Raw genomic sequence first — 13,890 nt, forward strand, 5'->3', positions numbered from 1 at the left:
GGTGGAAAAGTCTCGTATAAACTTTCGGTAATAGTTGGCGAACCCTAAGAACCTCTGGACCCCTTTGAGGGTTAAGGGTACCGGCCAATTTTGGATTGCTTGTAGTTTCTCAGGATCCATCTCTAGTCCGGAACCGGACACAATGTACCCTAGAAACGGAATGGACTTGACTTCAAAGACGCATTTTTCTAATTTGCAATAGAGATGATTGACACGGAGACGGGACAGAACCTCTTTAACCCAAAAACGATGTTCCTCTAAATCGTTGGCAAAAATGAGGATATCGTCTAGATAGACCACGACATGACGGTATAGAATGTCTCTGAAGATCTCATTGACAAAATGCTGGAAGACAGCTGGAGCATTGCTCAATCCGAAGGGCATGACGAGGTACTCATAATGTCCGTCACGGGTGTTAAAGGCGGTCTTCCACTCGTCACCCTCACGGATCCGGATGAGATTGTATGCACCTCGCAAGTCCAGCTTTGTAAAGATGGTAGCTCCGCTAACTCTGTCAAAGAGCTCAGTAATCAGGGGTAAAGGATAACGGTTCTTGATGGTAATGTCGTTCAAACCTCTGTAGTCGATGCACGGCCGCAGACCACCATCTTTCTTTTTTACAAAAAAGAAGCCTGCGCCGGCTGGAGAAGAAGAAGGTCGAATGAACCCCTTTGCTAGGTTCTCTTTAATATATTCCTCCATAGAATGCGTCTCAGGCAGAGACAACGGATAAGTTCGGCCTCGAGGTGGAACCTTCCCTGGAACGAGATCAATCGGACAGTCCCATTCTCTATGAGGAGGAAGGATATCAGCAGAAGCTTTACTGAACACATCCGTGAAATCTTGATATGGAGGAGGTGGAACATCAGACGACCTGGGGGAGGAAGAACAGACAGGCAATACTTTAAACAAACATGTCTCAGCACAGGAGGAACCCCATGCCAGGATTTGCGTAGTCGTCCAATCAATTGTAGGATTGTGAAGACGGAGCCATGGAAGGCCCAGGACCACAGGATGTGTGGCTCTTGGAATCACTAAAAAAGAAATAAGTTCGGAATGAAGAACTCCCACTCTCAGACGAACTGGTAGAGTCCTTAAAGAAATGACTGCATCAAAAATTTTGCTGCCATCCACGGCAGTTAAAGAAATGGACGAAGGAAGTCTCTCGGTGGGTAGGGACCACCGTTTAACATAGGCTTCGGTAATAAAGTTCCCAGCTGCTCCGGAATCAAGGAGGGCAATGACGTTCCGATAACGTTGAGCAACTTGAAGCGAGACTGGGAGATTACAATCTTGAGGAGATGGAGAGGAGATCATTACTCCTAGCCGGCCCTCTCCTTGGCGAGCTAGGATTTGGAGTTTCCCGGACGTTTGGGACAGGCATTAATGGTGTGAGACGGAGCTGCACAATAGAGACAGAGAAACTCGGAGAGACGTCTTCGGCGCTCAGCAGGAGTTAAACGGGAACGGCCAAGTTGCATGGGCTCATCTTTAGATGGTGACAGTTGACGAGGAGGAGGAGCAGAAGATTTTGGAGCAGATGATCTTCCACGCTCAGTTGCTCTCTCTCTGAAACGTAAATCAACTTTCGTGCAGAGTGAGATTAGCTCATCTAACTTAGAAGGTAAGTCTCTGGTAGCTAACTCATCTTTAATACGCTCAGATAAGCCATGCCAGAATGCAGCATACAGGGCCTCGTCGTTCCATGCCAGTTCGGATGCCAGGATCTGGAACTGTATCAGATATTGTCCTACAGTACGTGACCCCTGGCGTAAACGGAGAATCTCGGATGAAGCTGAGGTTACCCGGCCTGGCTCGTCGAAGATGCGCCTGAATGTTGACACGAAGGCAGTGTAGGAAGATAGCAGGGTGTCAGACCTCTCCCATAACGGTGATGCCCAATCAAGGGCTGAGCCACTGAGAAGAGAAATAATGTAGGCAATTTTTGTACGGTCACTGGGAAAATTGCCAGGTTGTAGCTCAAACTGAATCTCACTGGTTGAGAAATCCCCTGCAGAATCTTGGAGATCCGTCAAATTTTGCTGGCGTTGGAAGATGAAGACGTGGAGCAGAAATGGGTAAGGTGGGTGGGGTTATAGCTGGAGTCACTGTGGTTGACGCACCAGACGCGCCTGATCCACGGAGAGTTGTCTGAATCCCATCCAGCCGAGTAGAGAGATCCTGGAGACAGCGGATGATGTGGCCCTGTGCAGCCTCCTGATGTTCTAGTCGGGCTGCCAGTTCTTGCATCGGCCTGGCCGCTTGATCCTGGTCTCCGGCTGGATTCATTAGGTCAGTGCTTACTGTCACAACTGAGGGCCTGAGCTGACGGGAGGCAGCCTCAGTTGTAGGGGCTGAGATGTACCGGAACCTGGGAGGTTGTATCAGACCCCTGGACATGTAAGTAACATGAATAATAACTGCCCGAAGGCGTGACCACGACAACTTGGATAAAAGTCAATGATGTTTATTATGACAACTCCGCAACACAGCAGCAGTAAAAGAAAACGTAAAAGTCAGCAAAGAATAAATACAGTTCCTGGGTACTACAGGATGGCAGGAGCCACAGGGCACTGGTAGTGTGAGATAGTTCTTATGATCTTCTAGATGGAAAGTCCTTATCAGGCCCGACTGTAGCAATGGAGATAACCCTGGATTGTGCCAGCTGGTGTTCCAGGAAAAGCTGGGTTGCTGAAGATAAAACAGCTGCTGTGGATACTGGCTGGAACCAGACTGTTGTTAGCACGGAGTGGATACTGGCTGGAACCAGTTAAATAATAAATGAACTTGGGAGCGATGAAATATGAACTGAAATGTAGAACTTGAGAGCGGAGAAATAATAATACCGGTGGAGAGTGGTAAAGTGTAGAAAGGACACCGGCCCTTTAAGGGAAGCTGTACTCTGCTGGAAGCTGAGCTGGAAGCAGGTAATGTTGTAGCTGGAAACAGATGAATCCACAATGGATTGGAGAGTCAGGCTACACCGCAGGTGGAATGCTGGTGCGGGTCTCTATGGTGGAAGTCTTGAGACAGGAGCTGGAACCTGGAAGACAATCACAGGAGAGAGACAAACAGGAACTAGGTTTGACAACCAAAGCACTGACGCCTTCCTTGCTCAGGCACAGTGTATTTATACCTGCAGCAAGGAAGGGATTGGCTAGGCAATTATGCAGATTAACAATACTGACAACAGATTGGAGGAAATGATCAGCTGACAGAATCCAAAATGGCTGCGCCCATGCAGACACTTGGAGGGAAGTTTGGTTTGTAATCCATGTGGTAATGAAAACAGTAATGGCGGCGCCGGCCACTGGAGACAGGAGACGCCAGGCTGACAAGTGCACATCCAACCACGCGGACACAGCGGAGGCCGCGGCTGACGTAATCGCCACTCTGACACTCTGCATGCAGAAGCTCAGGGACGGCGGCGGAGGCCGCGGGAGACGCCATGCCAGATGTAATAAGGCGTTACTGTGACAGCGTCTCAGAGAGACAGGAGAGGATGCAGGAATGTGAACATTAGGATAACAGATGGGATCCGGTCCTGGAGCGCTGAGCCAGCCTTAGGAGGCATCTGATGGGTAAGAAATGGCGTCCAGATACCCGGATCGTGACAGACCAGCAGCAGGACCCTGGCAAACTCAGGATTACCTTGTGGATTGTATTCCGCTCTCATCAGCTGTGCGCAAGGAATCTCAACAGCATTCACAAACTAAGAAGCTTCTTATAACCCATTAAGTTATAAATATACAGTAGACCTACTGTACACTGCAAGCATGTCAGCATTAGAATACTTATGTACTGTATGTATGTATTAATTATATTGAGTTCATTTAAGTTCCTTACATTTTAGAATTCAATAAGTGTCCCTCCAGGATAACTTGAAAATAAAAGTAGTCTGGGCAAAAACTGAAAATTATTGACTTCTGCAAAGTGATTGTGGTGCCTAATTTTGTTCTCCTGTGAACACCAGGGGGAATGTAATAGGGTTTGAGAATCAGAAAGTGAGAGATTTTGTGAGAGTTCCCCTGTTTTTTTAAAGTGGCAGTCATTTACACTGCAAAATCAACTGGTTTTTCCATGTAAATGATTGCCACTTAAAAAGAAAAAACAAAACAAAACAGGGGAACTCTCACAAAATCTCTCACTTTCTGATTCTCATACCCTAATACATCACCCCCATCCCCCTTCCCCAGCATATTTTTTTTTTTTTTTACAGTCCTTAAAATCGTTCTGGTCAGTACAGTACCAGAGTGTGAATGTATTATAATTTCACTGGAATTTGTGGTGGAATAGACCAGGGGTGCTGAAAAAATTCTGAAAGTGACCACTTACAGTGTAGGCAGGACCAAATCAACAGTAGGTGGAGCTAATACAAAATTAGTGGGGGTTAATGTATAATTTACTAGCAGTGTACAAGGAAAATATATATCACATTGCCTCTGTCTAACTAGAGCCAAAACCCAAGCTGGGAACGAACCTAAAGCTATATCTGTCCAATCTCTCTGGTGGGAACAAAAATCTGGTTATGCATGGGAGCAATAACAATCGATCATTTGCTCCCAAATGCTAGAAAACGAAACAATGGTCATCTAGACAAATTGGTTACATCTGGTTGATTTAACAAATTTATCCGACCAATTGTTTTGTCCATCTTCCAGTGTTTGAGAGCAAATGGTTGATTGTCATTTGCAGCTTTTCGTTACCAGATGTAAAAAACAATGCCTTCACGTGGCCTCTCGCAGTCTTCAGCCCATCCGTGAAAGTCTGTGCCAGTCCGCCTACTCTGAGGAGTAGTATGTGATATACACTGTCACTTTTAGCAACAGGTAAAACCAATTTACTCACTTTAAAAAAAACAACAACAACTGGGACTTGATAAACATGTATCCGCCTACATAGTTTATTTAAAACAGAAATTAAGTCCATAGTACTCTCCCATGACCTAATGAATTCAGAACTGAAATTAAATCCCCGAACTCACAAAAGTCCTATGATATGATATGAGGCTTTAGATAGTTACAGAAATGTAGCTTGTTTGAAAATAATCTTTTATTGTTTAAATGGGCTGAGCCAATGAAATTATGTTTTTTTAGTAGTGCTTTATGTTGTAATTAAAAGAAAATTATGTATCCAATTTATTGCAGAACATATGGTACAAATAACCTTCTGGATGATCTGAAGCTATTATACCGCACAGCAGGCCAAAAAGGAAAAGGCATTACCTTCATATTTACTGACAATGAAATAAAGGATGAATCCTTTCTAGAGTATATGAATAATGTGTTGGCTTCTGGGGAAGTGTCCAACTTGTTTGCAAGAGATGAGATTGATGAGATCACACAAGACTTAATTCCTGTCATGAAGAAAGAGTATCCAAGACGGGCACCAACCGCTGAAAACCTTTATGATTACTTCCTCTCTCGTGTCCGCAGTAACTTGCACGTGGTGCTTTGCTTCTCTCCAGTGGGGGAAAAATTCAGAACCAGAGCGTTAAAGTTTCCAGGCCTCATTTCTGGATGTACGATGGACTGGTTCCAGCGTTGGCCACGAGATGCCTTGGTTGCTGTGGCCCATCACTTTTTAGCTTCTTATAAAATAGAATGCACAGAAGAGGTAAAACGGAGTGTAGTGAACACAATGGGAACATTCCAAGATATTGTGGCAGAAAAGTGCGTTGAATACTTTGAGAGATACAGGCGCCAGACATACGTCACTCCAAAGTCATATCTGTCCTTCATTGGTGGCTACAAAGCAATATATGGAGAAAAATTTGAAAATGTTGAAAATTTGTCTAACCGCATGAAAACAGGTACATCACCTTATATCTTCATTTTATTCAGACATCAAAGAAAACATCAATAGTAGAATTTAATGCTTCATTATATTTACCTGACTTTTTCAGAACATTTTCATTTACCCTTAGTTCCATTTGGTGTGTTAGCTTTGCTTCATAAATTTGGAGCTTGGTTCAGAGATTTATATAAATCTGATATTTACGCAAATCTATGTTTAATGATCTGCGTATGCACAGAAGCCACACTGTGCATGTACAGATCAGATCCTGAAATGTCAGTCATACTGCGGCTGCAGACGTCGGATGATTGACAGTCTACAGCCGTTTGTGGGGTGTGAAGGTGCATGATTCCACAAAATGAGGACCCGTTTCCTGGGCAGGTCTTAGCCATTGGCAATTTCACTGGCGCTGGCTGTATGGTTTTGGGGGACATCTGAGTAATCTCAGAGTTACCCAAATGTCTGATGTTCATGCAGAGGATCCAATGGTGCAGCTTTGGACGCAGCAAGCAAATCACAGAAGCCTGCAATGGGCATCTTTTTACTTAAAATGTCTCATGAAGCTTTTGCATTCAGGAAGGGGGATGGGCAAGCAGGCCTTTTCTAACAGCCGGTCCGCATGTTCTATGAGTGTTTTGGGAGGGATCATAGAGCAGCCACATAACAGGGATATGGGATGCAATCATTCTTAGGGGATATACAGCAGGTACTCGAGCTACCTGTGGTGGGTAAGTCGGGCTGTTTGTTTCTGTTAATGGGCTTCTCATGCATGATAAATGTACTGTACTCTCTCCTGCTGTCTCCCCTCCTGTGGGCAGAGAGGGATCCTATCGCTAGTGTAAAACACTAGTGAATTGCAATAGTCTAGCGTATAAGAGCAAATTGAGACAAGCATTGGATGCAGAGATGAGCTATTCTGTGCTTAAAGCGGTTAAGGTGAGCCTGCTGAGTTTATAATAATGAGAGACCTTGTGTGGGTTCAAGTTCAAAACATAGGACTCTCTGAGGTTAGCATAACTAAACTGCTTAAGGACATCTGTAAACTTGTTTAGAATATTAAGTAAACTAAGTGTTACATTTTTAAAAAGTAGAGGTTCAAGTGTTAAAAGTTTTCCTAATATTCTAAACAAGTGTAGTGATGATCTGAAGCAGTTTAGATATGTTCACCTCAGGGGGCACCATTTTCTGAATGTGAACCATATCCATGGCTCAGCACAGATGGTTAAATCAAATTGACTGAGGTACTAATTAAGTCATTTCTGGCCAAGCACGGATATACTTATTGGCGGCTGGATGGGATCAGTTTTAGCATGTGCGCTCAGCTCTCCTGTCCTCCCTCTGTCCAGCTCCTGAGTGCATGTGACTGCAGCCAGTGTCCTGTTGCACCCTGCCTGCACCCAGATCTCCATCACCCAGCGGTGCAAGTATGCGAGTACGCTCGGGTACGGAGTACCCATAAGTATTTGGCAGCGGGTACGCAGTACCACCTGCCACACACTTTGCCATTACCACAATTATAATTTGCCACAAAGCAACAAGACCATGGTGCTTGGCAGCATGACGGCTCCTCCCACTTTGTCATGCTTACTGGGAGTGCGACAGTGGCTGTATTTTCCTGTTATAATGGAGGCACTACTGTATATTGCTATTAAATTGGGGGCATTACCATACATTTCTATTATACTGGAGGTATCACTATATATTTCTATTATACGAGAGGCATTACTATATATTTTTAGCCTTGCCTCCAGATCAAAAAAAAGGGGGGGGGGGCTGTTTTGTGGCCACACCGCTAGTGTCATGTAGCCACTCCCACTAGCAGCATGTGGTCACGCCCCCTCACAACACATGACCATGTCAATTTTTCGGCACTCAGTACCACTAAGAAAATATTTCTACTTGCACCACTGCCATCACCTCATGTAAAGTGTCCACTCTCCGTCCTACCCCTGGTACCTTCCAACCGCCCGTCTCAGAGCCAGTACCCAGGAGCCGTTCCACTGGCAGGGCAGCAGCTGGGATAGGGGCAGTCACCACTGTAGTGTGGGGGTATAGGGGTGGTATTTCAGTGGGTAGGGTAATTTCTTGTGTATCCCCAAGTAAGTACAGTCAGCCCCACAGTGTGGGAGTACAGGTGTGGTATATCAGTGGGGAATGGTAATCCCCTGTGTGCCCTTCCACCAGCCCATTGTGTCCATCTCACTGCCCAACCCCCCCTAGAAAACCCTAGTCCCCACCATCTCACTGCCCCCAGTGTCTTTCACCATGCCCCTTCGTCCCTCAACCATCCTACTGCCCCATCTAACTGCCCCTCAGCAAGAACCCCCCAGACAGTCCAGTCACAGTATCCCCCCTCCCACCATCATGTCACTGCTCACTTCCCATCCAGCCCAATTCCCCCCTATATATCACCCATTGCCTCATCCCATCACCCTCTCCCTGTCACCCACTGCCTTTCACCCTCTACCTGGTGTCACCAACTGCCTCTCGCTCACCCACTGCCTGTCACCTCTCTCTGGCATCACCCACTGCTTCTCCCTGTCACCCTCTCCCTGTATCCCTTTGCTTCTCCCTGTCACCCTCTCCCTGTCTCCCACTGCCTCTCCTTATCACCTTCTCTCTGTCTCTTACTGCCTCTCCTGTCAACTTCTCCCTGTCATCCTCTGCCTCTACCTGGCATCATCCACTGAATCTCCCTGTCACACTCTGCCTCTCTCTTTCACCCACTGCCTCACACCTGCATTACTCTCTACACATTACCTTCTATCTCTTGTCATCCTCTACCTCTCCAAGACATCACCCTCTCCCCATCACCCACTGTTTCTTGCCGTCACCCTCTTGCTGTAAATTACTGCCTCTCCCCGTCACCTTCTCCCTGTCACCAACTGCCTCTCCTCATCACCCTTTCCTGTCAGCCACTACCTCTCTGTCTCATAATATCTCTCCTGATCACCTCAGTTTACTGTCACCCTCTATTTGTCATACAATGTGTCCCACTGTCATCCTCCACATCACCCCCTGCCTCCCCCTGGCGTCACCCACTGCCTCCCCCTGTCACCCATTCCCTAGCATCACCTTCTGCCTCTCCCTGTCTTTAGAAAAGCAGTCTGAGATTGAGGTGAGGAGCTGAGCAGTGCAGTGTGTGTGTGAAAAGGGGCCAGTAGGGTGAAGTGAGAACTGTCCTTTTTAGGGCAGAGTCTGGGAAGAAAAACCTGGCTGTTAGTGGGGACTGAGGAGGCAAGGGTTGGCATTAGCTGGGTAGTGGTTGGGGAAGCGTGATGAAAATTAGGGTGCGGCCAGTGGATACGGCATACCCTTTGAGGCCACACCCACTTTCCCAGGAGTGCATGCACAAAAATAGCCCCCTTTCCTGTCATGGTGCTGTCCTTTCATTTTGTTCTGGCTTGACCCCTTGGTGGTGCCTTGAATGAAAATTTATGAACCAGGCCCTTATACAAATTTATTTAAATAATAGATGACCTAGGCAAGCACATACAGTAGGACGTGATACTTCAATAGGTGTCCAGAGTTGAGGGTAATTTATCTGATATGAATTAATTCTTTGTATAATTGGCAATTCAGTTCTTTAATTGACTTTTACCCAGGTCTTGCAAAATTGATGGAAGCTGAAGTGTCTGTCAATCAGTTGTCAAAAGAGCTAGCAGTAAAAGAGAAAGACCTTGCCGTTGCTTCCAAGAAGGCGGATGAGGTTTTGCAGGAAGTAACTCTGAAAGCACAGGCTGCTGAAAAAGTAAAGATGCAGGTGCAGAAGGTGAAAGACAAAGCACAGGCCATTGTTGATGAAATCGCTATTGCCAAGGCGTCAGCAGAAGAGAAGCTAGAGGTGGCCCGACCAGCCCTGGAGGAGGCAGAGGCAGCTCTGCAGGTGAAGATCATTGATTTCCCTTTCATTTGTGTGTGTCGGGTAAATCATATTGGGCTGGAAGTCTATGCTTTATGATAACAGAGTACTGAGCAATCATGCATAATCATTTTGGTTGCCAAAAGTGATCTGGTTAGAACTGGGGTGTGGTCTGGATAGATTGTTGGCATGGTTTACACTATCCCAATGTTTTCATTTATATGTTGTAGGCAAAATTATACATGTGTATTAATAAAAAGTATATTAATTAAAAAAAAAATTAATCTCTACTAATGTTACATTAGTTTCAATTACAGTGACTACAACTGAATAATGTATCTCTAGGCCCCTTTTGGCAGCGTATTGGGTTTTTGTTTCAGATATGAATTTGTTTTATAAAAAAACCTCCAATAATGTCTTTCAGACTATCAAGCCTGCTGACATATCAACTGTTCGTAAACTGGGTAGACCCCCTCATTTAATTATGAGAATCATGGACTGCGTGTTGCTGCTGTTCCAAAGAAAGATTGATACAGTGACAGCTGATCCTGAGCGACCATGTGTCAAACCGTCCTGGGCAGAGGCCCTGAAATTAATGAACAATTCAGGATTTCTTAACTCATTGCTGGAATTTAGAAAGGTATGTAAATGAAACTTATAAGGTATGGAATGGAAAAGGTTAAGTTCTGTAAGGAAAATAATATCCACAATCAGACCAACATGCATAGTTTGCAGCAAGTGGCAGATTGTTATGTTAAATGGAGGCCATTTTTTGTGTTTGTTTTTAAGTTGTGGAATGAAGAACATTTTTGTTACTATATTATTATATTACTGTATTATGGGCCTGATTCTGAGTTGGGAATAAAGTAAGAAAGAGCAAGTAACTGTGTACTTGGGCAAATCGTGCTTCAATGCAGGCAGGGACGCCGACAGCTGTACCAGGCCCAGTAGGAGGAGGCGTGGTCAATGCAGGCAGGGACGCCGACAGCTGTACCAGGCCCAGTAGGAGGAGGCGTGGTCAATGCAGGCAGGGACGCCGACAGCTGTACCAGTCCCAGTAGGAGGAGGCGTGGTCAATGCAGCGAGGTCTGGTCATACCCCTTCTTAGGAAATTTAAAAAAATCTTAGGTATTGTGTGTCTGCAAAGCACAGAGTCGTCAGCATGGGAGCAGATGGGCACTGGTGGCAGGGGGGAGGAGGTGGACGGTCTATTGATCAACCTCCATCTTCGCCTGCACATCACGCAGTGACGCAGAGAGAGAGTTGTGGCTGATTCTGCAGCTGCCTCTCTCCCCATTGCTGTGTGCTGGGCAGGGGAGAGAGGCTGCTGCAGCAGTCACTTTTCTCTCTCTCCCGGCTCCAAGTGCCGGCGCTGTCTACAACAGGGAAGGGGGGGTAGGCATGACCCGGGCCTCCCTGGGTCCCTCCTACAGACTCGGGCCCGGGTAAAGAGTACCCGCTCCCCCACCTCTCGGCGCCACTGAATGCTGGTAGGGCAGATGTAAAATGTGCAGAGATATTTAGATGTGAGAGGGGTACGTTTCTGGGCCACATGCAAAAGCAGTCAGTATTTACCCTGCTTACAAACATATGTATGTGTCTGCACCCCTTGTATTGCAACATGGTTTGTCCCAATGCACAGTTACCTGCTCTTTCTCAGGCCATCTACACATTAGACTGATGGGCACTAGGCCCATATGCTGGCCAATGGGCCAACATATCATACCCACGGTACACACCAGAACGATGTAATGAACATTTCGTCCTTTGTTACACTGCACTGAGTTGCATGCAATATCTTCCGATTGGCCGTGCAGTATGGCCGGCCAGAAGATATCGCATGGGACACATGGGAACGCGCAATCGGATATGTACACTGTCCGATATGTATGATTTGTCATTCCGATTTGGCTGGAAACAACATATTGTGCCAATATCGGTTAGGTGTGTACGCACCCTTACTTTATTCCCAATCCCAGTTTAGAGGGTGCGTAAAAAAAGATGCAGTGATTTCTATAGAAATCACCATGTCTCATTTCCTGTCCTTTTTTTAATAGAAAACCCTGCAGCTGCACAAAAAAACAGGAGCCGCACAGTTTTTTAAATATCCTGCCGTCAATTAAATTACACCCTAAGTACAGGTTGAGTATCCCATATCCAAATATTCCGAAATACGGAATATTCCGAAATACGGACTTTTTTGAGTGAGAGTGAGATAGTGAAACCTTTGTCTTTTGATGGCTCAATGTACACAAACTTTGTTTAATACACAAAGTTATTAAAAATATTGTATTAAATGACCTCCAAGCTGTGTGTATAAGGTGTATATGAAACATGAATGAATTGTGTAAATGTAGACACACTTTGTTTAATGCACAAAGTTATAAAAAATATTGGCTAAAATGACCTTCAGGCTGTGTGTATAAGGTGTATATGTAACATAAATGCATTCTGTGCTTAGATTTAGGTCCCATCACCATGATATCCCATTATTGTATGCAATTATTCCAAAATACGGAAAAATCCGATATCCAAAATACCTCTGGTCCCAAGCATTTTGGATAAGGGATACTCAACCTGTATATAGCTGCATACCTAAGAGGAGCTTTTTCACTCCAAACAGAATAGTATTACCCCTGTACCCCTTTATTTCACTCAGTTTGATTTGTATATGTTTTTACAATTTGTTTTGTTTTTCTGAAGAGAGCAATGTTCATGTTCTTATTCTTGGTATGTGTTTATGCTTCTGTTTTACTATGCAGGGGAGATGTACAAAGCCTTGAAAAGTGATACATTTCACACTGATAAAGTACCAGCCAATCAGCTCCTAATCAGCTCCTAACTGCCATGTCATAGGCTGGTTGGTTCTTTATCACTGTGCAATTTATCACTTTTCAAGGATTAAGGCCAGTACACACTAGGAGGGCTGGTATTCATGTGACCGGCGGTCACTTGACCTCCCCCAAAATCCTGCCCTCTCACTATCCCGACGGTCGGCATGCCGACCAACAGGGACTATTTCCACTCGTGGGTGTCCTCAAAACCCACAGAGTGGGAATAGAACCCATGGCGACCGCAGGTCACCAATGAGCCCGCAAGGAGCTTGCTGCACTCGCCCCACCCCGCCATGATCCCGGCGTCGGTATGCTGACCGGGCGGTCAGGAGACCATCGGTCAGCCATACCACACCCACTAGGAGAGATGTGTGCTGAGCGATCTGTCACAGACCGCTCAGCACACATCGCTCAGCACTCAGCGAGATGTGTGCTGAGCGAGGAGGGCGCTCATTTCAACCAGCGGGTGAAATGAGTGATGTGCCAGGCCAATCTAGCACCGGCAATAGCGACGCGCGGGGCCGCGCATCGCTAGCGCTGGGGGGCATACACACGAGAGATCCGTGTGTACCCCCCTTTAGTACATCTGGCACTTAGCTACAAAATGTAAGTAAAGGTACATGGGATCCAGTGAGCAGCATTGTATCCCAGTGCTTTGGAGTTAGACGCTACTGCTTGATACTATAAATACATGGTTGAACACCGTTAGAAGCTGGAATAACAAAAGGGTATTTAGTAAAAATTAAGAAAACTCTTTTATGTGTCATCAGATCTGGTAGTTCCAGATGGTGTAATGTAGTGTATGGAGAGTCATTGTATAAAATGACTGGAGGTCCTTGGTTGACCATTGGTCACATATAGCTTTATGTCCAATAAATTCTTCAATCTTTAGCACATCTTTTATATAATATCATTGGCATTTCATGTTTAATGGTTAGTGACACACAGGGCCGTAACTACGTGTGTGCCAGCGGTGCCTGGCACACAGCGCAATTGCCCGCATCTGCATTTAAGCCACCACTCGCGCCATCAAGGGACCCAAAAGTCTGCGGCATTGTAATGAGTCAGACTTGACTCATTACAATGCTGCCTGTACTGTCCGCTGCCCCGGCCGGAGCGAGGAGAGGTGCAGAGACGCAGTCCGGGGGCAGGGGAGGGAGACTATGGAGCCGCAGCAGCAGAGCCGGCAGGGCAGGCTGGAGAGGCGGGTACTGTCCAAATCAGTCTCCCGGAGTCTGCTGCCAGCGTCCCCTCTGTCTCTGCTTCTCCCGCACACCGTCCCTGCCTGCTGCACTCCTAATCACCGGGCAACACAGATGATCAGGCCTATCCAACCCCCCTGTGTGCGCGCCATCAGCAAGCAACGCTCCCGCTGGAACCGCACAGATGCCCATTGCC

The 13,890-nt window shown here is 46.1% G+C and overlaps 1 protein-coding gene across 1 annotated transcript in view; it reads left to right on the forward strand.

Annotated features, from left to right (window-relative positions):
• Positions 1-13,890, forward strand: part of LOC134929613 (dynein axonemal heavy chain 5-like) — an 837,675-nt gene that overhangs the window by 550,025 nt on the left and 273,760 nt on the right. Inside the window, exons 57-59 of the mRNA XM_063925200.1 lie at positions 5,148-5,812; positions 9,402-9,682; positions 10,083-10,298. Coding sequence (XP_063781270.1) covers positions 5,148-5,812; positions 9,402-9,682; positions 10,083-10,298 — 1,162 coding nt within the window. The remainder of the gene's footprint in view (positions 1-5,147; positions 5,813-9,401; positions 9,683-10,082; positions 10,299-13,890) is intronic.

This window comes from Pseudophryne corroboree, chromosome 5 (genome assembly GCF_028390025.1).
Source record: "Pseudophryne corroboree isolate aPseCor3 chromosome 5, aPseCor3.hap2, whole genome shotgun sequence".
Taxonomy (NCBI): domain Eukaryota; kingdom Metazoa; phylum Chordata; class Amphibia; order Anura; family Myobatrachidae; genus Pseudophryne; species Pseudophryne corroboree.